This window comes from Falco biarmicus, chromosome 1, assembly GCF_023638135.1.
Source record: "Falco biarmicus isolate bFalBia1 chromosome 1, bFalBia1.pri, whole genome shotgun sequence".
NCBI classification, from domain to species: Eukaryota; Metazoa; Chordata; class Aves; order Falconiformes; family Falconidae; genus Falco; species Falco biarmicus.
This window is the reverse complement of record NC_079288.1, coordinates 31,758,067-31,781,787: the sequence shown is the minus strand read 5'-3', so window position 1 is coordinate 31,781,787 and position 23,721 is coordinate 31,758,067. Positions and strand designations below refer to the sequence as shown.

General features: G+C 41.6%; 1 protein-coding gene across 4 annotated transcripts; it reads right to left on the bottom strand.

Annotated features, from left to right (window-relative positions):
- Positions 1-332: 332 nt before the first annotated feature.
- BCL7A (BAF chromatin remodeling complex subunit BCL7A) lies at positions 333-23,703 on the bottom strand. Of its 4 annotated transcripts, XM_056343187.1 has the most exons (7): positions 23,437-23,700; positions 17,108-17,216; positions 13,430-13,511; positions 9,933-10,029; positions 8,014-8,181; positions 4,937-5,058; positions 333-3,935 (listed from the first exon to the last, which is right to left on the bottom strand). In XM_056343187.1, exons 2-7 carry the CDS (start codon positions 17,140-17,142, stop codon positions 3,864-3,866), a joined length of 576 nt encoding a protein of 191 aa, XP_056199162.1. In that variant the 5' UTR covers positions 17,143-17,216; positions 23,437-23,700; the 3' UTR covers positions 333-3,863. The 4 variants fall into 4 exon arrangements, with proteins under 4 accessions (XP_056199162.1, XP_056199153.1, XP_056199143.1 ...); XM_056343178.1 differs by lacking the exon at positions 17,108-17,216; XM_056343168.1 differs by lacking the exon at positions 333-3,935 and having other exon boundaries at positions 3,942-5,058; positions 23,437-23,703.
- Between the last annotated feature and the right edge of the window lie 18 nt (positions 23,704-23,721).

The window sequence follows — 23,721 nt, the reverse complement described above, 5'->3', positions numbered from 1 at the left end:
ACAGTGGCCAAGTACTAAGGCAACAGTAAGCACCTTAAATTACTAAATTATTCTGCAGGCTGATGTAATTACATTGGCCCTATCTATCTATTTGTTGTTGTTACAACAACAAACTGCCCCCGCCCTACTCAGTGAACTGCTACAATATCAAGACACCTTTGGTCCAGTCAAAGGTGAATCATTATTATACACGTCACCAAATGAGATAACACCGTAGAACGCACATGTAAAAATACCAATTATAAAAACAGAAATTTATTGTAAATTTTTTTAAAAAAACAAACAGATTAAGTTTCTCGATAAAAAGTATTCACACAGCATTCATGTTGTGATTTATTTTATTTTTGAAATGAAACCATTGTACATTGTACAAACCATATCTACCGATGGAATAAATAAGTGAAAAATTATACTGCTGTACAACACACACACACACACAAATCATAAGATGGAAAACGATTAGGTACTGAAGAAAACAAAATTCTTTACATCTTCTAACAGGCCCTTAGATATAAAGAACATTCCAAAACATGACAATGTTTATGTATGAAGATAGCCACCCAAAACCAATATTTTATACTGCCTTGTTGATTATTTTTTGTTGTTTTGTAAGTGCCAGCACTTTTTGGAATGTTTAACAACTACTTTCCCAAGCATAAAAATTCCAAGGAATAGTTCTGCTATAAAATGTTTGGCTGAGTAAATCGCTTATTCGGAAGGCCTTCCCACATGTTCCACAAACTCAGCTAATTTACTTGCTTGCTTCTAGGTTTGGTTTTTTTTTGTCTTTCTTTCTTTTTTTTGTATTTATTTGTAACTGAAGCTCCAACATTCAGCATTGTAGCAAGGAAGCACTTCTTGATATTTGCACTATTTCTAAAACGTTAGCTGTATGAGAACTTTCAGTCTTCTCGAAGAAAATTATCTCTCTCCTTCTGCTCCGCATCTCAATGCTTTCAATAAACCCTTTTACAGTGAGTTCATAAAACAAGTTTCTGGTAGAGATAGGTCCAAGCCAAAAAAAGCTGGATTTAGATGTAGTTTCAAACCTCAGCTCGATTTGAATTTGATGTTCTGGTTTGGTCCCATCTGTACTTTCTGGCATTAAAATGTGTTTAATCACATCCGTTGGCCCATAAATGTTATCAGGCACTTCAAAAAAAGACTAATAACAGTCTTATACACTATTTTGGATTTCTTCATACCAGATAATGTCAAAGTCTCCTCCCTCGGAGACTGACAATAGCAGGTCTAAGGAACCCAAATCTATCTGCTTGTTCAGTTGTCTGTTGTCACTAGAATCTCTGGTTAAAAAAACACAAGTTCTGAATGTATTCTGTATAAGCTGTAAATAAAGCGTTACTACTTTAGAAATAAAGCCTCTAGGAATATGGTTATGATGCCTTGTCTTGTAAGCCACAGAACAATGAACAGTTCTGAGCAGAAGCCACAGGAGAGAAAAGGAAGTTTATAATTAAACCTGTTGATGTCAATAATGCCAATAAATGCTTCTATCTAATGAAAAATTTGAGGTATTTTTAGTGCTATTTATATATTTTATTTCTTCCTAAAGTACAGGAATTACTTTCTAAATGAAAAGTCTATTTACTCCCTTGGAAACATCTACAAAATTAAAATTTAAAACTTGCTGTGATGCACCTGAAGATAGGGATTAGTAAACATGACTACTTGTCAAAGGTGGCATCAGATTTGTTTTGTTTTAGCATTAGAAACAACAAAGTTAGTAAATAAAAAATATTTTTACGTTTGAATCTTTCTAGATTTGCCCATTTAATATATCAATAGAACTTCTCACAAAATATCACTTAAATCTGAATGTAATATACATACAAATCAATTGTCATTGACCAGTTATCCACATTTTAGGCATACACACAATTCAAGAGAGAATTCTACCGTTTCATTGCATATATTGTGCAAATACAGTTTTTGGCTCCTCATTTCCTTATTTTCAGAATGTTAATGGACTTCATGATCAGACCAGAAATCCCAAAAACTTATTAGGGAGCACACTGCTTTCATGAATGATTTGCAATCAAATTTTATTCAGTTAAAATCCAAAAAGTTTTATTTCAACATAAAGGTTCTGAAACTGAGTGTCATATGTTATTTGGAGTTCGATCCTACAAACATCTTATGGAAGGTCAGTATTGGCTCCCCACTCCTCCCTCCCTCTATTCCCTCCCCCCTACTTCCCCATTGTTTTTCATAATAAAGTGGTAATTGCAAACGCAATGCAGTAGTCTAAACGCAAGCCATTTTCACTATTGGAGAATTCAGAACTAAATAATCCTAATGATGAGCTAATTATGAAAATGTATCAACTGGAAGCAATTCCTTTTCGTTTAAAAAAGTATTTACAGTTCTTTGCTTACAAACTATATGCAACCATTTTCATTGCTGTGAGATCGTATTTTAAATTACAAGTTCCATCTCCCGCACGAAGAGAAGACAGACTAAGGGCCCGATCCAGCAATATGTACGTACATTCATATGTACGTATGCGCCTGCGTGTGTACTGAAGTGAGAAATAAGCAGTTCCCACTGACACCAGGAGCTCACCCTGGAAGTACAAAGCCCCCAGTAAGACCAAGCCCTTACAACCTGACGCAGACGGTTCTGCACTCCTGCATGCTGTGGATTTGAAGGGAGTTGCGTGTACTTCATGCCTATCAATCAAGTTGAGCATTAGCACACTTCAACGTAACTGGGAAAGACACATTTCAAATAGTGATGTAGGGACTATGGAAACAACAAGGCTTATTTACAAGACTTGCTGAAGAAAAAAAGAACCCCCAAATACAGTATTAACCTGGAACACAGAAGTAAACATCTTCTAAAGAAACAGTACAATGAAATCCAGTTCTGTGAAAACATGATATCAAAAAAGACCAATTGAAAATAAATTCATTGTGTATCAATCCCTTTGATCCTATTTATATACATAGTGGAACTTTTCTGTAAAGCAAGTTGTACCCAGTACAGAGATCTGGACCTAATACGTGAAGTATTTTAACTGCTGTGTTATAGTATATATTCAGATCTGGACTATAAATGGTAAACAGATCATGTTAACTTCTGATGAAGTTAAGTGTCTAGAAGACCAAATTTACAGTTGCGAATGCCATGCATTCAATAAAAGATCTCCGCTATAGCTGCTAAAATAAAATATCAAGCTCCTTTTTCTCCTTGGACTCCAAGAGTGAAAATGGCTTCCTGATCTGTATTTGTTAAAAATTTAAGCACCAGGGATTTAAAAATTAAAAACAAAACAAAAACCCAAAACAAAAAAAAAGAAGAAAAAAAAAGAGAAAAAAAAAGAAAAAGCTTTACTACATGGCATTATACAAACATAGGCCACTTTGCAAAGGAGACAGTTGCAAAACAACTTTTAAAAGTTAGCACTGTTTTCAGAACACAAGGCACAAAACAAAAGCAGACATCACGCCAGAACAATGAACTTCACATGAAAGCTAATACCTGACCTGTACCATCCTTAAATATCTTACAATGTTAAATAGAGAAATGAAAAAAAAAATAATAATACAGCAGCAACATAATTGTAATTTTGACTTTAGAAACAGTGCGTAGACCCCTCCTGAGTTGTTTACTCCAACCATTTCAGAGACAGTAACTTAAAAGTTCTCAATGTTTGTTTCACAGGAAAAAGTTTTCAGTGTCTGAGAAGTTAAACCTTTGTTAGGCTTTCTTGGATTTTTGCTTGGTAACTTGAAAAGTTAGGAGTTCTGTCCTCATCCAAGAGAAGATGCTTAAGTAAGGTTGTTCTATAATTAAGCCCACTGATGTACCTTACATAAAAACTGACCAGGAAAATCTATAGTCTAAATCTCTTCAACATTTTGTTGGGAAGCCTCTACTTTCATCTTTTTAGAAGGTGGCACTCCTTCAGAGTCCTTAATGAGGGGGGAAAAGAAAAACAACCATGTTATCATTGCTCTGAATTTCAGGCACCATAAACATCAAACAAAAAAAAAAAGCATGAACAAATCCCCTGGTGTGTCATTTGTAAAATACAAAGCATCCCTGGATGCAAGAATGACATGACCGAGTGCGTTTGCTTCCTGAAGTCACTCTTCTACTTGCATCTTACCTCAACTTCTTTACACTTCTTGTCGTCTACAGACAAAGGGCAAAATTCTAGTTCCGGGCTAAAAAACACAGTGAATATTCCAAGCAACAGCCTTGATGCATGGTTATACCTGGGCTTCCCTCAGCTCCACACTCGAGCACAACCTGCACCAAGTGCACACGAATTTTCTCCTGCTGTAGCCAAAGCAATCTCTACAGGACAGAACGCGCAAGGTTTTGGAAAGTGCAAGGTGTGCACCGAAACAAACCACCCACCCACAAGGAAAACCAAGGCACTGAGCAGTGCTCTGCTTGAGGATCTCTGTGTCAGGGGGACAACTGCAAGGATAATGCCTGTCTCCCACCCACCCACAATTTTTTCAGTACCCTGGTAACTAAACATCCAAACGTCTCGTCCACTGGATCTACAAAAATTAACTTTCCTAACTGCTATATGCATTTACCTCTCTACAAGGTATTTTACTTTTGAATGGTCCTCAAAGGAGCCTGTCCAGCAGGTTAAGTCCAAGCACTTTATCAACATTAAAATTTAATATTCCCTTACAAAACTAACACAGACCGGTTCAGCAAACTGAAAAGTACATCAGGCCAACCTAGTCTTACCATGCAAATTACGTGAAATTCAAGAAGCCAATCAGATTAACCACAAAACCAGACACATGTACATTTAATACTCTACAGCTGCTTTACTGTCCTTGACTTTGGAAATGAGTCTAAATACACAACTGGCCTCCTTACACTTGCCTTTTGGTAAAAATACTCTTTTCCAAATTCTAAGTAATTGGGCTTTTGTGCTTAAAGTTACCTGAGAGTTTTTAGATGCCTCTGTAATTATATCATTTTCTCCAGAGGACTGAATTTCTGCTTTCTCTGAACTATTCATGGAATTTTCCATTGAAGACTGTGAATTCTGTTCATCCGAGGTATCTGAAATTTGAAGAAACAATTTTAAACAAATAAATGAAAGCATTCAGCAGGAGCTTTTAGGATGTCTTCTCATTAGCAACATCTCGAAGACACGAACTTCACCCACGTGTAACCATTAATGATAACATCCATCACAGCTGTATGACTATAAAGAATTCAGCTCAAACTCCAGGAGCACAGCCACGGGTTGCTGCCAGAAGACCTCTGCCCTCCTGCTGCTGGAGGAATACAACCGCTGGGATCAGTCCCTAGAGGGAGCCAAGCTCCCGCACACCCTCCAGCTCAGAACCACCTCAACCTGCCAGCAAACAAGGTTCAACATAAACTCGGGTGACCCCGAGGAAACTTGCCTCAAATCAGAAGTAAAAGGCAGCCACAGAAAGGGCTGAATTCTGGTAACTAGTGGATCTAAAACTGTGTAGCTAAGGAGAGAAAATAAAGTTATTGGGATCAAAATTCAGCCACATATTTAAAATCCACTTCTTTGCTTGATACTACTTTTAAGATAAAGTTTAGAAATTCAGCAAACTAGCTTAACCATTAGAGTTGCAGAATTTCTAATTCTGGTGCATACTTGTGGAGAAGTCTTCCAGCTTGTTATCGCTCTTACCTGCTTTCACTTTTCACAGGGTTTTGGTTTCGGTTTTTTGTTTGTTTGATTTAAACCCTTCTCCCTCTCCCAAAGCAAGATTTATAACGGGCTCAGGGTTAAAGCACCCATTCACTCAAAGAGGGGATATGGGCACTTACATTTTAACTTTACAGCTTAAAAGACCCTTGGAAGTTTAAACACAGTACATCCAGAAGCAGAGACTCAACAAACTCCAAACAAAAATAAACACCACCCAAAACCAAAGCCCTTTGATTGTAAAAGGTCAGTTATATTTCCTCCAGTACCCACATCAAAAACAGTGTAAGGACTGGAACCCATTCATTCCTTGACCTCATTTAAAAATCCTTTTTGAGTTAAATGAATTGTCAGAAGATTGCATGGAGTCAAGTTTCATGAAGTAATCTCTCCAAAGGTCCCTGATCCAAAAAACATATACATTTATTATAGATGAAGAGAAATGCATAATCAAAAATTTTCTTGGACAACTTTGGTTAATGAAGAAGACATCACCAGTAAGTGAATATTTTTGTGGTGTACCGTGTAAAAAGCACCACAAGCATTTCTGGAAGTTTCTCTGACAGAATACAAAATAAAAGTGACCCTCTACGATGAGCAGTCTTGAAGACCACATTCAGCAAACTCAAGACAGAATCATCTTCCTTTCCATGTCTCACCAGCAAATCACGTTAATGCCGACAAAGAAACAAGTCCCAAGGGTCAGAAGGAATTTTTTATTTCAATTTCCAGTGTGTGTGCCTCAGCATACATTGCGGCTTGAGCTAAGGAGCACTCTGAGATGCACCCATCTCCCCATGACAAAAACACACCTGGAGCAGCTTCCAGGACAGCCCGTAGCTGCTGTCTGCTCTTCCAGCTGCTGCTGACTACTACCCCTCACGCTCCTGCTGACCTTCGGGCAAGGGGATCTGTATTCTCAACTTCTTTACGCATCAGAATGTTCTGAATGCACCGGTTTTCTTGAAGAAGCCCACTTTAGGTATTTCTGACCACTCAAACTGTCCCTTAACTTTAAGAAACCTCCCTGATTTCAGTGTAGTAATTAGAGATAGGAATACAAGGTCATTAACCCTAAGCAGATGCATAATGTCACAATTCCAGAGGTCTGATTGATCGTAACACTTTGGTAGGTAAATAACTATTGAATAAATTTTTAAACATGGCATGTAATCAATAGAGAAACCCCCACATGAATAACAGGTATTTTTTGCGATTACTTCTGCCTTTCATTTTACAGTAACTGGCTCTGGAACTAATCCAGAGAACTTGGCAGGATTTTCCCTGAACCTAAATTTAGTCAGGGGAGCACGTATGCTATGTAACAACTTCACACAAGAAGGTTCAGACAATATTAGACCTAGAAATAAATCCTTACCATTTACTGTGACCAAAAATGCTAGTGGAGACTTTCTTGGAAGGATATGTCTTTCTGATTTATTTCAATTTGGTGACGATTCAGTTGTCAAATCTTAACCCCAATTAACAACGGCAACATTTAACATACTTAACCATTCCAGTATTACCAAGATAAAAGCTCTAAATTTAAATTGGTTAGTGGATCTACTGAGCTAAGAACTAAATCAGGAGGGCATAATTTAATTGCTTTGCTATGGGAAGAATTCTGCAACCAAATCATTAGAATGGTGTTAAAGGACATCTTTTATCTGTTATAATAGGATGAAGAAAGTTATCTTCCCAAGAATATAAATACAGAGCATGTTTCAATTACCCAAAATACCATTTAAAGAGCAAGGTTCAGAACAATCTCTTAACCCACATGTATTTCTAATCTGCACGCAACTGCAGTACAATCCTGTAATGCTTTTAGAAAATTAGGACAGAATTCAAAGCTAACTTTTGAATAACTAACTAGAAGGTTTAAGAAAAAAGCAAGTTTGTAGTTTACACAATTAAAAAAATAATTTTAAAGTTATCTCACCTCTATTTTACTGTGACAGTAGCTAACAAACACTCTCAGGTCTACAGAAGTAACACATTGCAGGATTTGTGTGATTACATAGTAGCAGCCATTTCAAAGATGATGTTAAATTATTTCTTCTTTCAAGACTGAGATTATGACAACAATAAAAAAAAAGTATTTTTTCTCTGGAAAGGCCCTAAATGTCAATCTGACCTTTCCAGCTGAATGGAAGGATCACCAGTAGGCCAGAGAGATCATGGCCCATTTCCACATAAATGCTGAAAATCCACAAACCATTTCTTTCTAATTGTTATTATTCAGTTCTTAAAATGGATAAGTAAATAAATGATACACAAAAGGGTAGCATTTTCGTTTGGCTTTGAAGATGGTCTTTTCAGCTTACCTTCTGAACCAGGCTGCTCCTTTGCTTCTGCCTGAGTTTCGTCAGACTTGACTTCAGTGCCGTCTGCTTGTGTTGCCAAGTTCTGTTCTGGTGCTGGACTTGAATTACTACTGTTTTCTTGTTTTATTGGAGAAGCATCAGCTATCGAACTCTGGTTGCTATTGTCATCTGTTAACAAAAGAGTTAAAACCAGGAAAGTCTAATTTGACAAGACAAAAAAACCACTGAAATTCTGCCATATTTTTCCTGACAATGCACAACGTCTAGCTTGTTGGGGATCAAGTCCAAGCTTTTAGACTAACATTACATCTAACTTTTTCCCACACCACCACAATCTGCTCTTGCAGCCTATGCTGCAATAAGGAGTTTTCTAGCAGTTACTAAAAATCAGAAAACTTAAAAAAAGGTGCTCCAATATTATACGTTAAAACGAAGAGTGTTTTACTGAGATCACGTCCTAAAGAACCCAGAATTTTACAATATGAGTAAAACAGATCAGTTGAAGTGACAGTCTCATTTTATAGTTCATATAACATAGGCCTAATGAAGTGTTCATGCTGCAGATTTACAGATACGCATCACTACAATGTTCAGACAAGCAGATCGTTTTTGAAGTGTGTTTGGAAGGTCAAAAAACCCACCAAAACCCCTCAACAAGACTCTGTCAAGGTAAAATGTGACATGCAGTCCCAGTATGAATGGTTTCTAAGTGATAGTTGTCCACAATATTATTACTATAGGTAACCAAGAGGGAAGTTCCTGCTCCCTAAAGACAATTAACACAGCAAAACATTATTAAATTACTAGCATGCAACTCAATCTACCTCCCCCTGCATTTGAACAATCATTACATCCAAAGGACTTCAGAAACACATAGCTGGTGATAGAACAACCTCTTTTCAGAGCAGCCTGAAGTCTAATCAGATTAAGTTTATCATGAAATTGTACAGTATGGCTAAAAACCACAAGGGATATATGATAAAAAAAAGCAAGTAGTATATTCACCTCATGGATGGGAGAAACAAGACAAGAAAAGTAAATAATCTGATCAAGGCAAAAACTAAGAAGTTTGAAAGAGGTCAAAAATTAACCCAGATCCGTGAAAATCCTGCTCAGTCCTTTAATTGCAAGACCATTCTTGCTCTGAACACTGCAAAAACCAACCAGGAGGCAATACAAATGCAAATAAAACTGAAATGAAAAATTTACAACCCACTAAAAAGCGATCCCCTCTTATCAGCTCAAATAGTGCTGCATTCTCATCTGTAACTGTTATCCAAACACCTAGAGAGTAAAAAATGGGAACAGAGCTGAGCTGCGCAAGCCTCTCTGTAATAAACACTAAGTTAGCACTCAACAGTTCACATTAAAAAAAAAAAAAAAAACCAAAAACAACCAACAAAAACCAGAATTGACCTAATAGTGCTTGACTAGTTGACTAGCAAGCAAAAAAGTTTTCTTAACCAGTTAATTTCATCAAGCTGAAGCAGAAGGAAGACACCACAGAACCAGAGCTCACTTTCTTAGCTCTTGCAGAATTCTTTCAACCTGAATCACCTACAGAGTTAAAAAGTACAAAACCTGCACAAATATTAGTAGGTGCCACTGACGCTTTGGGGTCTTTTGGTCAAACTCAACAGTCACTAGTTCATCTGAATGTAGTATTTTGAATAGTAGATATTTTTATATTTTGCTCCACCAACATTTTTTTCCCACACACGCAGCCCAAATAAAAAAGGCATTTAAACAACCACTAGTACATCTACAGCAGTCCAAAGTACCAAATGAGTATCTGATGCTGTTTTAACTGTGACTTAAACATACTGTCCATACATCTGAGCAATGGAGAACATGACACCATTAGCTTATACTTTCATAGCAGTGTAGTACGGTAACGGGGCTGACCTTCTCACACTCACCATGCATGTCCATCATCCCCGGAGAGGAGCTGTTCTCTGGAGTGGTCACTTCAGAGCCACATTTTTCATCTTTGCCTTTTTTCTTATTCTTATTTTTCTGAAAAACAGAAGGCACCGCAAACAAATGAATATCACCATAAACAGAAGTGCATGTTGCAATACAAAACCCTTCCCACTCATTACTTCTGCAAGCATCTCTTAATTTCAAGTGAGAAATAAAGCCAATGTAATAACAACCGACATCAGTAACGCATTAGTCCCAATAACTGCAGGGCTGTTTTTCTAATTGTCTTCTTCATGACACAAAACACTAGGATATATAGGTTTTTATCCAGAAATTCTAGTAACATTTAGAACTTAAACATGTTTTTCACCTTCAAACTGCACAATTTTTGTAAAAAGTACAAAAGTTCTCAATACCCCTTCATTCTACAAACAGGGAACCTGAGGCACGATGATTAAATGGCTTGCTGAGACTGAGTCATAGAACTTGGGAGGTACTGGCTGCTAACTTTGTACTCAGTCCAAATTTGGAGCTACAAAAGCAAAGTCAAAAGAATCCCTGCTACAGTGGGAAAAGGGACAAGCTAAGATTCATGAAACTACCCTATTTCTGAGCTTGTAACTCTGCTCACTGTATAGTTTATGCACATCAACACATGGCTACAAAACTCAACACATTCTCCCTTTCATATCAGAAAACTTGTATACCTAGACAATATGCAGGCATGTGCAAGAGGAACAATAACAGAGCTAGGATTTTAACACTTTTTACCTCTTTCTCAATGACCAACACTGCAGGGACCTCCTCCTCCTCTATAATTAATGCTGCTGCTTCATTAAAACTAAAAGATGGCTCAAGAAAAATCAGACTGGCCTAAAACAAAGAGCATAAGCAAGCCAGTCCTACACGAACAATAGGTCACAACATGCTCATGACCAAACAACAGTATGGACTGCAAGCATTAAAACAAAGAGAGACAGTGGCATCCATCACGTGGAAAATCTGCGCCTGCTAAGGGATGCAGCATTTTCAATTAAGAGGTGACGTAATCAGTCTCATAGGAGAAAGAGCCAGCTGCACTGCTTTTGGAGGATCCTTTGTGCCTGCTGAGAAGACATTTAAAAGCCTGACTCTAGGAAGAATGCTCGGCAACCCATCCATTCAGGTAAGACAGTGTCCTCCAAGGAGGGAAGGAACAAAAACCACAATCAAATATTGTCTAAGACTGCAGAAGAAATTCAACAAGTGATACCCAGAAAGACCGTTCCCTCTATTTTAAATAGACTATTAGGTTTAATTTTAAATTGTGTTTTTACTCCAGAGAAGCCATATTTTATTCCCTAATATGTGAAACAGAGGTGAACACACATGGACTTCTTTACCTTTGAAAAACAGAAGTTCAGAAGGTACATAATCTCTCTCAAGTTCGGGGGTTTTTTTTGTTTTGTTTTGGTTTTTTTTATTTAAGGTAAAACAGACACTTTTGCCACAAGAAAAATACTGAAAATGACTGCAAGCAATTTCAGCTGAGAAGTTTTTTTTAAAAAAAGGTTTAACCATCAAAGCAGTGAGGTCCTAAAACAGCCTTCCAAAACTAGTAGGAGGAAAAAGCCTAGCTAATTCTGGTTCGAAGACATGTCAAAGTGTCTTAGGAACAACGTGTGAGGGGGTAAGTAATCTAATCTGTGTTCGCTAAAAATCAAAGACAACTTCCATTTTGAAATATGAAGAAGTAAAAAAGATCCCATCCTCCTATTCTAGTAAAAAGCAAGCGTAGTATCTGCTCCTTCACAGGTGGATAAAATCAGATATAAAAGGATGTCCACAACATAATTAAATAGCCAAGATGACCCCTACCTGAGATTTATTCTTAAAATATGTGCACCTGTTTTAATAGTGAGAACCTCCAGAGCAAAAAGACAAAAACCTTATGAGTACAATCCTGCAACAACTGCAGCTGCACAACTGCCTCTACTTGTAATGAACAGAATGCGACTGTAGGACACTGAAGTAACTGGTCTTGAACAAGTGTCCCAATTTCAACAAATCTAGAGCCTAAACCTAAAGATTATGGCTCAAAAAGTACAATTAAAGTTTGCACATAGAGACCTTTATATAAACTCATTCTTCGTAACAGAGGGTCTGACTTAAGGCAGCAGTCACCTTGAAAATTCATCCAGAAACTCACTAGAAATCCTATTTCAAAGTTCCATGGCACCCATCATGCAGGCATACTTAACTGCAGGAAGGCAATTTTCAGAAGCCATGAGCCTAAACATCCTAAATCTCTCTCACACAAATAGCACAGCCTTCCCTCCCTATGTATTATAAATAATAAAATGAAGGCCCAACATCTGACAACTAGAAAAAATGAACAAGTATCTGTAAAGAAACCAGGAAAGGTTTCCTGATTCACAAGGGGTTACTCCACAGAGATGCTGCTCAAGCACTGGAAGAATACAAGAGGTTTACCACAACTCTGACAGTCACTGAGATCTGTGGTACAACCCACCAAAGGTCCAGAAAAAAACCAAACTCAGTTAAACCAATGCTAATCAAAAATAGGTCTTGAATTTGGACTTTGAATAAGACAAGACCATGACACTGTCTTGTCTGGAAAACCATCATTTTACACATTTGTAACATGGTAGTTTTCTTCCAGATGGGTCTTAACTTGTATTTCAAATAAAGTAAAAGCACATGACAGCCCAAGGAAGGAGTACAAAACTTCAGATATATATTCTATTGTATCATTAATTTACTGTGGTACTATGGATTAGTTTGCTCTCTGTAACAGTATTTCAATTTATAAAATGAGAGCAATGCTCCTTTCGAAAAATAATTTGTAAGCCCAATCAACTTCGATTTATACACTTATTTTCATGCCACATGATTGTATCATGGCACATGAACAGTGCACGCTAAGAACGTGAACATGAGGCATACACAAAACATTAACCAAGGGCAAGCACACATTACAAGAGAAGCATGTCTGCTGTATTGCCTGGGCTGGTCATCTTACAAGTGATCTCAGTTCTACAGGATTTTCCTACCCTTACTTCAGTGTTTTGCACCTATTTTTGAGCAAAACAGCAGTGACACACAGAGAGTCACACGGAGAGTGTCTCCGCACAGTTCCAAACCAGCTACTTTTCTTTAAAGCACCAGGCACAAAGAGGGGAAAAGTAAACGTCATCTTACATTCCTCCCTGCCTCCCAATTATTACATTACAGTTTCAAAAACCCATTTCAAGCCGAATGTTTAACAGTTATCTGAGAATTAATCCAAGTTGACTCCAAGAAGACAGCTACTCACTGAACCATCAACACCACTTTCTATAGAGATCAGCATTTCCCTAGAGCTCTTCTATTCAAATGCTTGCAAGATCCACACCAGTCTTGGCTTAAAGGCTCAATGAGCATATTTCTTTTGCCTTTCCCTAAACATGAGTGTTACATCTTGAAAAAAGCAAGACATCTGCAGGATACTTACATCATCGACTTTAGGCTCTGTTACTGGTACCCATTTGTAAATCCTTAGGGATGTGTCGCCAACTGTCACCCACTTCTTCTCCCTATAAAATTACAACGCAGGAGAAGTTAAAGTTAAACTTAGGATTCAAAAGAAAGTGACCTACTATTGTAAGTTGTCAAGGATTTAAATAGGCTATTAAGTAGGATGATCTCTATTACATCGTCTTTAGTACTGCATTGTGTAAATTGTTCTTTGCATTTCACAAACTTGTTAAGAGCACTGCTAACCTCCAGATTTCTCAGGGCTGTTACTTGACTAGGTGAGTAACTGCAGTAGCAGTCATAAGATCTGGACTGAAGAAACAGTTAAGAAGAACAGCTATTGAAAAAGCAGATTTAAATGCCTACAATTTTCACTTGAAGTTTCTAGAGAGCAGAAGAGGTTTTAGACAGACCAGTGTGTTTTGATTGTCATGAAGCTGTTTAATGGTATTAGAAATCTAAATGCATTTTGACCATCTGAGATTTATTTTTGGGTAGAAATTTGCTGCTAGCAATTTAACGTTCACTCAACACTCCTGTCAGACGGCTCTGAAATTCCAGCCTTAGAACCAACAGCCTTACTGGTAGCAATATGTGCCGGGATGCAGAATTCAGACTCTGGCGAGCCTAGCTCTCTTGGAAAAAAGCAAGGCTGAGGCTATCAGAGAGGGAAAAAGCATAACCTGCAGCACTCTGTACAGACCCCTGCCAGCCAGCCATGAAGTCATGACATTGACAAACTGTGAAGGAAATCTGGCTGGAGGGCGTCACTACATTAGGGGGTCACTCAGTCATAGAGTGCAGAGATGGAAAGGATGCTGAACACTTAAGGGATTAATTCCTTGAGCTCTTTACATCAGAATATTAAAAGAAGGTCCACAATGCCAGAGAAATTTCATCACATTTCTGTGATCAGTTTTCAGGTCACAGATTGCCACTGCTGGTTCCTGGGTTTGTAATATAGCTCTGCAAATGGATCGATTAAAAGTTAACAACAAAGACCAATTCCATTAAGTAGTCAGGAACATCTGAAATTAATTTGGCATGAGATCTCAAGCATTTTTCTTTTTTAAAAACACATTTAAATAATAGATTTGGGATCCAGTTATAGATTTTTTTTTTTAATATTCTTTGCAGGATGGGAGAAGCTGCATGTGACTCCAAATATATATGTGATAGCTCCATTTTTAGAAAGGGCTTCCAAAATCAAGAGCAGCCACATTGTACAAATGCCACAAACATCCTCCTGACTATTTGTTTTAGCTACTAAAGCCAATCGTATTTGTTTTCCCTTTAGAGGAGACAATTTCCTGTTGGGGGGGGGGGGGAAGCTACATATGACAATTTGATAAGTTTTGGATCTGTCCACATGGATATTTTAATTAAAGTACAAAACTATTTCAGATTCATTTCTTTCCCACTGCTCTTCCTGCAGCACAGTTCTTCCTCAATGTGTTTAGATACATCCATTTGGGTACGCTAGCTGGCTAAAGTATGTCAAAACCCAATTTTACGCTGATTTGGAGCTCTACTGCTAGATGTGATAAAAATGACAGTGGAGATGAGGGCATGTCAATAATGAAAGCATACTTAACTGTGAAGAGATGATCATGATATAATTTTTCTTTTTTTTAAGGATACAAGACAAACTAAACTTATTTCTACTTAGGAAAACCTTTGACATTATGGAAATAAAACCTACTGGGGTTTTGTTTTGGGTGTGGGGAGAGGTGAATAAATGCTTTAAAAAAAAAAAATCAAGATTTTAGTCTTTTCCTACAGCAAAATATTACTTAGAGATGCTGCACTGGAAAACCAAAAGTTCAAGATACCTGTTAGCATCTCAAAGCAGCCTCACACAGCATCTTCACTGGACAGACTGTAGAACACAGGAGGAAACCTATATTAGTAACTTTTTCCTTCTAGTATTAAAGTTAGCCCTGACATTTTAATTCTTTTGAGCTTCTTAAGTACCACTTTAAGTTTTGATAACCCTCAGCTATAGGGATTTTTTTTCCACTGAATTAAATACACAGTAATTCAGACAACAATGGGGATAAGGATATTTTGTGATGGAAGTACACCAACATCCCAGTCCTGCAAACATGGCTAAAACAAAAACCCAACATCACACTGCTATTATTCAAATACTTCACATGTGTAAGCATTTACAGTATTGAAGGTTTAAGACCATACAAGTATTAACAAGAAAAAAGAAGACAACCTCCCCTAAAACTTAATAAAATCAGCAGCAGCACAAACACAAATTTGTTAACAAAGAAACATAATGACTTTCAGACATTTAAGATCAACAGGGCAAAATAACTGCAGCATTTAAGATGTTTACAGCAAATAAAGCTTCAAGTATTATCTGTAATACTTACTGCCTTTCCATTTCAAAATGAAAACCAAAAACCAAACCAAACAAACACAAAAAAACCCCAAACCCCCAAAACCGCTTCTACTTTTTATCTTTTGTGCAAAGACACCAGCCCAACCTGCTGATCAGGGACTTCCCTTTTAATTTAATTAGAATTGGCAATTTACTGATGCTGCCCATAACAGTAAGATTGCTAAATGCTGCACAAGCCACAAAATATTCTCACTGACCAAATGCCGGAGTAGGAATGAGGAATTAATGAACCCTCGTGACCATTCTGTTGTGAAACCTTAAGTATTTTCTCTACCTGTTTTCCTGTCTGTAAAATGGATCTGCTGTTGAACCTACTCATCCCAAGACTGACCAGAATTCTACCCCTGTAACTCTATTCCATCTTTTTAAACAATCACAAGGCAATTTTTTTTTTTATTGCACCATCCCCCATTGTACTATATAGGCTGATCTCTATATTGACTGGTGAATTGGAAAAGGGGGGTGATGGAACTCCACCAACCCGAGAGTTAATCAGGCTAAAAATGTGGCAACTACCAACTTCACTTGCTGACAAAGTCCATAGCTTTACAAAAAAACCCTTTTTTCTGGTTTCAAACCTCTCCTGTTCCTCCATGAATGACTCAGGAGTAACAACACTGGAAAATGGCAAAACTTAAAACATATACAATAATATTTTTTTCTTTTAAACTTCCACACTGAAAAGAATCTTAAATATTTTACTTATAGTAAATTCGGAAACTAACGAATGCAACAGAAACAAACCCTTACATTTATCTGAAATTGTGTTAGCGCATTTTTAAATTCTGAACCATATCTGTACAGCATTTAAAGGACAGACAAGGATAAGTAAGGTAAGCATTAGTAGCAACACTTCTTTACTGCTCATGCCTGAGGCATATTTAATATCCTAGAACTTAGATAATTATATCTCAATTCCACATTCGAAATAGCCCAAGACTCTTTAAATATACTTATATTTTGTATGTTAACACTAAAGCTCCAAAGATGAATATCAAATGCCATGTATAAAAGTAATATACCGGTGAGCAAACACAACAGTGTATATTACACTTATACATAAAGTGTCAAGGCAGCTCCCGCAGAAGCAGCGAGCGCTAGAAACATTGGATGGCACAGATACAGAAAGCCTTTACTGCCAATATATTATCATTCGAGAAAAGGCTTTCACACTTGGCCTTTTACCGTGACTATCATTTATCACAGTGATCTGTATTTACACAAGGATTGGCTCCCACATACCCCATCTTCTGTTGATGATCACGAAGTGACGTCATAATGCTGAATTTATCACATCACACTCACTTGCATTGCAACAGAGTTTGGTGAAAATCACAGAATTATGACCTCCCTGTGGGATCAAGCAAAGGAGAAAGGGGAATGGGAAAGAAAATGCCATTATTATACACAAAAAGTGCTATCAGATGCACAAAAAAATATTTTTTTGAAACGCAGGCTTGCTTTTCAGAGCACGCCTATCGCTATGTAGGTGTTTGTCTAGTGACTAATGTGAAGTAGCCCCAAACAGACACAGTGTTTCTTGACCATGCTGCAAATACAATAAAATACCATGTAGCATGAACAGACAAAGACTAATGGTTAAGGACACCTTCTCTCTGAGTTTATCTAAATATGGTACATTATGAAGAGTCCCCTTTAACTTACAGAGGCCAGCATGTTCTTAAGCAAGTTCTCCTAGGTTCCACGTTGCAACATGCACCTTTTCTTACAGAAGGGAAACACGGCTTACACGTGACAAAACCCTACCTTTAACATCCACCCAACTTCCACTGAAGCCAGAGAACATATCTTGGCTCAAAAAGAAATAATCCCGAGCCAGAAGAGATGTATTATAATTCAAGCATGGTAAGAGCATGTTTGGGCCACTACAGTACTTCAGTACAGCTCCTGCACATACACTGGGTATTTTTACATCAGCTGCCACTACTTGAACTAAATCTTAGCGGAAAGCTAAACACAGCCACTGTAGCCAGACTAAACTAGGGTGGCAATAAGGTAGTAGCAAACAGCCTTTTTCCAAAGGCATCACATTAAGAAGTTCTATGTCATAACCACTCTTCCACGTGAAAGCCTATTTTAAGAAGGAAGCATGAGCAGCAAAACCTGCAGAGGGTCAATCTCAGAGCATTACATACCACACAAAAATATTTTAGCAAGTCTGAATGAAGACTGTGAACAGAAAAGCTACAGCAGCATCGTCTAGAAATTCTCCTCTAACTGGCCACCGCTAGCGATCCCAAGCAGCGGTACCAGGTAACACTGCCTGTGGTGGCTTCACTCCTCCACCTTTACACAACACACTTTGTTGTAAGCGAAGTCCCAAGTCATGCCTGGCTCTACAGCCCATTCCTTGCCACAATAGAAACTTAGCACTTCTGTAAGTGCTTCCATCAGCTGTCCAGGTTCACTTCTCTCCTCCATAACGTGCTACCACTATCCCTAGATTAGGGCTTTGATGGGTCAGAAAGAGGTTGGAGGACTTCTGCAAAGATACTGCAATTCAAAGACAAGGCAATACAAAGAGCCTTCCTCATCCCTGGTGCTTTCTCTGCATCAGGGTACCCATCCCCATCAGCCACACCATACCTCCACCCCTACATGCCCACCCAGCTGTCGAAAAGCTCAGCAGTGCTATGCACAAATTATTTCACTGCCTCCCAAGATGTCCTACCACTTACACTTGTACCCTGCCCATCACTTGTCTTTTAGTAAAAGCCTGCATCTTCCTTCATTTAATACATCAGACTTCTATAAAACAAGAGTTGCCAGTATTTTTCTAATGCTGGCTGAGACCACAACAGTTTTTGCCTCTCACTTCTTGAGAGCCCATTTACAATCTACACATACCCATCAATCTTTAAAAACAAAAACCAACCCTGTACCTTTCACAATTCATTGAGATAAACATCTCAGAGCATTTGTTAAAATAGACTGAAAGAGAAATGGTGAGTACATTTAAAAAGAAAGAACTACCCTCTTAGCTGTGGAAATTTAACATTTCTGCCACACAAATACTACACAACCATGTGTTCTGTAGGACACGTGCTACATGTTTTCTAAAACAGATGTTCATTCATGAGAGTGGTTTAAACAAAGGAGATAGGGTTACGTTAATCTCAAGATAAAAATGTTACAACTTCACTGTTTACTACTAAGTTCCAGTAATACCAGAAGCGCTCTCGGCGCCCTGCAAACACACATGAAGATAGGGCACCTGCATCAAAGGGCTCACTGTCTAAGAACACTAATTTTCTAAGGAACAAAGTCTGTACTGATGGAAACTGCTTTCCAAGAGGCACGTCCATAGACATGGCAGTACAGGCTCTCAGTAATACTGCGCTGCAAGGCTGCTGCACACCTTCACAGATCAATAAAGCTTTGGACAGCATGCACCGGGGCCACGGTCCTGCTCGGAAGAGTTTACAGCTCAGCCTGCCTCTCTACTCATCCTTGGCACGCAGCGCTCCGAGCACACAAGTCTCGGAAAACTCTGCACTATGCAATGTTGGATGCACGGTATTTTAATCTTCGGTGGCTGCATTTCCACAGAAGAGCTGTGGATGGCAACAAATTGCTCCTATTATGCAAATGAAACTGCACGCTTGGAAATTGTCTATGTGGCTCTTCTGAAGATGCAGGAATTGCTAGTGTGTAAAGTTCAATTAAACCAGCCAAGTCTTCTCAAAACATTTAAACCACAAAACACAGAATCTCTCCTCCTCGTTTCCCACTGTACTTGACTGCGGGGGGTGGGGGGTGGGGGGTGGGTAGAGAATCATAAGATGCACCTTCAAATTACAATTCCTCTAAAAATAAGAAAAATGGTTTACGTAAACACTTGCGAGATGCACACACAAAAAGCCATATGAATACTTCTGATGGCAATCAACATCACATGATTCTGTACAGGACCCCTTTAAAGCAAGTTGTCTCTCAGGAGGGTTAAAACGTACAAAAATCTATTTATACTGTAAGATTTCTGTTTTATAGAGGAAGCCATAGCAACTGACAAGAAAGCCCTTGCCAAGAAAAAAACCCAACAAATTAGACATTCTGTTGAATGGCCAAGCTTCTGCCTCTACTCCTCTCTGAAATCCACAAACTAGGATTCAAAGGAAGTACGCTGCACTCGTGAATGAAATACCTACGGACAAAACAGTCACGCCATACATCCCACAACGCTCCTGTTGGAACAAAAGTCCTGTCACAGCGCTACACATTGTTCTGACCCTTCAAAGCCGGCCCACCAGTCAGCAAACAGCACTTAAAAACACCACCCGAGTAGAAGAGAGTTCCTGAAAGCAAGCGAACTGCGGTGCTGGGGCTGCTCTGGCTCCCTACACAATGGCCGGATTCTTTGAAATCCCCATCTCGTGCCCTGCGTTACTGGACACACGTCCCAGTTCTTTGTCCAGCTCAAGCCAACAGGCCCGTTCGTGTGCTTAAGGCAATTTAAAACACAACAATCCATTTCACCCGAACACCCAACCACGTATTTAATTCTGTATTTTGCTCTTCTTTTAAGGGAAGCAAAGTGTTAGGTGTGGATGGCAATAAGAGTGTCCCCTTATTTTACCAGGTTCAAAACAGCCGAGTTACGCAGATTAATATTAAACACAAGGGATTTCCCCACGGATTTCAAAAAGGTTTAAAGGAAGTATTTTAAGATACATGCACAAAGACTGCTGAACAGTCAACTTGCTGGCAGAAAAAGATTTGCTCTGGAGTCACACCGGTACTGCTCTTTATCCCATCCAAAAATCCTTGGACCAACCGTGCAGAACATTGCAGTGACTGCACTGCATTGTTTTAACACCTCATGTTGATTTTCCTAACAAAAGCAGAAATAAAAGGGAAAATAAGAGAAAAAAGGGGACGGTGGGGGGGGGGTGTCGAGACGGGCAAAAAGGGGGGGTGTGTCGAGACGGGCAAAAAGGGGGGAGGAAAGGGGGGGGAAAGGGGGGCAAAAAGGGGGGGGGAAAGGGGGGCAAAAAGGGGGGGGGGGAAAGGGGGGCAAAAAGGGGGGGGGGAAAGGGGGGCAAAAAGGGGGGGGGGAAAGGGGGGCAAAAAGGGGGGGGGAAAGGGGGGCAAAAAGGGGGGGGGAAAGGGGGGCAAAAAGGGGGGGGGAAAGGGGGGCAAAAAGGGGGGGGGAAAGGGGGGCAAAAAGGGGGGGGAAAGGGGGGCAAAAAGGGGGGGGGAAAGGGGGGCAAAAAAGGGGGGGGGAAAGGGGGCAAAAAAGGGGGGGGGAAAGGGGGCAAAAAAGGGGGGGGGAAAGGGGGCAAAAAAGGGGGGGGGAAAGGGGGCAAAAAAGGGGGGGGGAAAGGGGGCAAAAAGGGGGGGGAAGGGGGCAAAAAGGGGGGGGAAGGGGGCAAAAAGGGGGGGGGGAAGGGGGCAAAAAGGGGGGGGAAGGGGGCAAAAAAGGGGGGGGAAGGGGGCAAAAAAGGGGGGGGAAGGGGGCAAAAAGGGGGGGGAAGGGGGCAAAAAAGGGGGGGGAAGGGGGCAAAAAAGGGGGGGAAGGGGGCAAAAAAGGGGGGGAAGGGGGCAAAAAAGGGGGGGAAGGGGGCAAAAAAGGGGGGGAAGGGGGCAAAAAAGGGGGGGAAGGGGGCAAAAAAGGGGGGGAAGGGGGCAAAAAAGGGGGGGGAAGGGGGGCAAAAAAGGGGGGGGAAGGGGGCAAAAAAGGGGGGGGAAGGGGGCAAAAAAGGGGGGGGAAGGGGGCAAAAAAGGGGGGGAAGGGGGCAAAAAAGGGGGGGAAGGGGGCAAAAAAGGGGGGAAGGGGGCAAAAAAGGGGGGGAAGGGGGCAAAAAAGGGGGGGAAGGGGGCAAAAAAGGGGGGGAAGGGGGCAAAAAAGGGGGGGAAGGGGGCAAAAAAGGGGGGGAAGGGGGGCAAAAAAGGGGGGGAAGGGGGGCAAAAAAGGGGGGGAAGGGGGGCAAAAAAGGGGGGGAAGGGGGGCAAAAAAGGGGGGGAAGGGGGGCAAAAAAGGGGGGGAAGGGGGGCAAAAAAGGGGGGGGAAGGGGGGCAAAAAAGGGGGGGAAGGGGGCAAAAAAGGGGGGGAAGGGGGCAAAAAAGGGGGGGGAAGGGGGCAAAAAGGGGGGGGAAGGGGGCAAAAAGGGGGGGAAAGGGGGCAAAAAAGGGGGGAGAAAGGGGAAGAAAAAAAGGGGGGGGAAAGGGGAAAAAAAGGGGGGAAAAGGGAAAAAAAGGGGGGGAAAGGGGAAAAAAGGGGGGGGAAAGGGGAAAAAAGGGGGGGAAAGGGGAAAAAAAGGGGGGGGAAAGGGGAAAAAAAGGGGGGGAAAGGGGAAAAAAAAGGGGGGGGAAAGGGGAAAAAAAAGGGGGGGAAAGGGGAAAAAAAGGGGGGAAAGGGGAAAAAAAGGGGGGGGAAAGGGGAAAAAAAGGGGGGGAAAGGGGAAAAAAAGGGGGGGAAAGGGGAAAAAAAAGGGGGGGGGAAAGGGGAAAAAAAAGGGGGGGAAAGGGGAAAAAAAAAAGGGGGGGGGAAAGGGGAAAAAAAGGGGGGGAAAGGGGAAAAAAAGGGGGGGAAAGGGGAAAAAAAGGGGGGGAAAGGGGAAAAAAAGGGGGGGAAAGGGGAAAAAAAGGGGGGGAAAGGGGAAAAAAAGGGGGGGAAAGGGGAAAAAAAGGGGGGGAAAGGGGAAAAAAAGGGGGGGAAAGGGGAAAAAAAGGGGGGGAAAGGGGAAAAAAAGGGGGGGAAAGGGGAAAAAAAGGGGGGGAAAGGGGAAAAAAAGGGGGGGAAAGGGGAAAAAAAAGGGGGGGAAAGGGGGAAAAAAAGGGGGGGAAAGGGGGGAAAAAAAACCAAAAGCGGGAAAATGCCAAAGCACGTTTAAGGCCTAACAAAAGGGGATTATTTCACTAGGGGCACAACCTTTAATTATATAATTTAGAACAAATTCCAGCGGCAATTAGGCGCTCCCTCCCGCTTCGCCGGGGATTTAGCGCTGCCGGAGCGTTTGCGGGAGCCGATCCCGCTCAGCTCGGGCGCTGACGTGCGCGCCTCGGGGGCTCGGGAGGCGAAATAAATCAATAAATGGGCCCGAGCCATGGCACCAACCCTCGGGAGCTTCTCGGGGGTATTTCTGACGTGCTGGGTTATTTATTTAACACTTCTCCGAGCGCTATCTCCGCACAGCCGCGGCGGCGCTGCCCCAGGCCCGCTCCTCAGGGCCCTTTGTAGGGGGCGGCGGGAGGGGGAGGGGCCCGTCCCGACCTGCCCCCCGCCCTCCCCCCCCCGTCACGGCCCGGCCCGGGCTCGGCGGAGCGGCGGGCCGGGGTCGGCGGGGAGCGGCGGGGGTGGCGGGGAGGGGGGCTCGGTCGCACAATGGAGCCGCCTCTCGCCCTCACACGCCGCCGCCGCCGCCTTCATGTGACTCGCAGGAGCGAAATGGCTTCTGGGTGCCGCCGGCTCCCCGCCCCCCGCGGCCGCCCGGCGAGCTCCAGCCCCGGGAGGGGACGGCGCAGGGAAGGGCGGGGGGGGAGACGGGGGGGGCGGCGGGGGGGCTGCGGGGGGGCGGGCGCGGGGTCCCGGCGCGGCGCGGCCCGCTCACCATTTGCGCACTTTCTCGATGGCCGCCATCACCCGTTTGATATCATCCTTCGCCCGGCTCCGGGTCTCGGCCCGCACCGACCGGCCCGACATGCTGCTGGGGGGGGCGGGGGGGCGGCGGCAGCGGCCTCAGCGGGGGAATGCGGCGCTACTCGCGGCGTCCGTCGGTCCGTCCGTCCGTCCGCCCGCCCGCACAATGCTCCCTGCGCTCGGCGCGGCGCGGCACGGCTGGGCTCGGCGCGGCTCGGCTCCGCCCGCCCGCCGGGGGCCGCGCACTGCGCACGCG

Bases quoted from the DNA above. Each gene is read 5' to 3' on its own strand.
- BCL7A (XM_056343158.1), bottom strand. From the start codon at position 23,528: ATGTCGGGCCGGTCGGTGCGGGCCGAGACCCGGAGCCGGGCGAAGGAT. The intron at 8,182-9,932 runs GTGAGTGTGAGA...TTTTGTTAACAG, and splicing joins GGGGATGATGGACATGCATG to ATGACAATAGCAACCAGAGT. The intron at 5,059-8,013 runs GTAAGCTGAAAA...TTCAAATTTCAG, and splicing joins GGAGCAGCCTGGTTCAGAAG to ATACCTCGGATGAACAGAAT.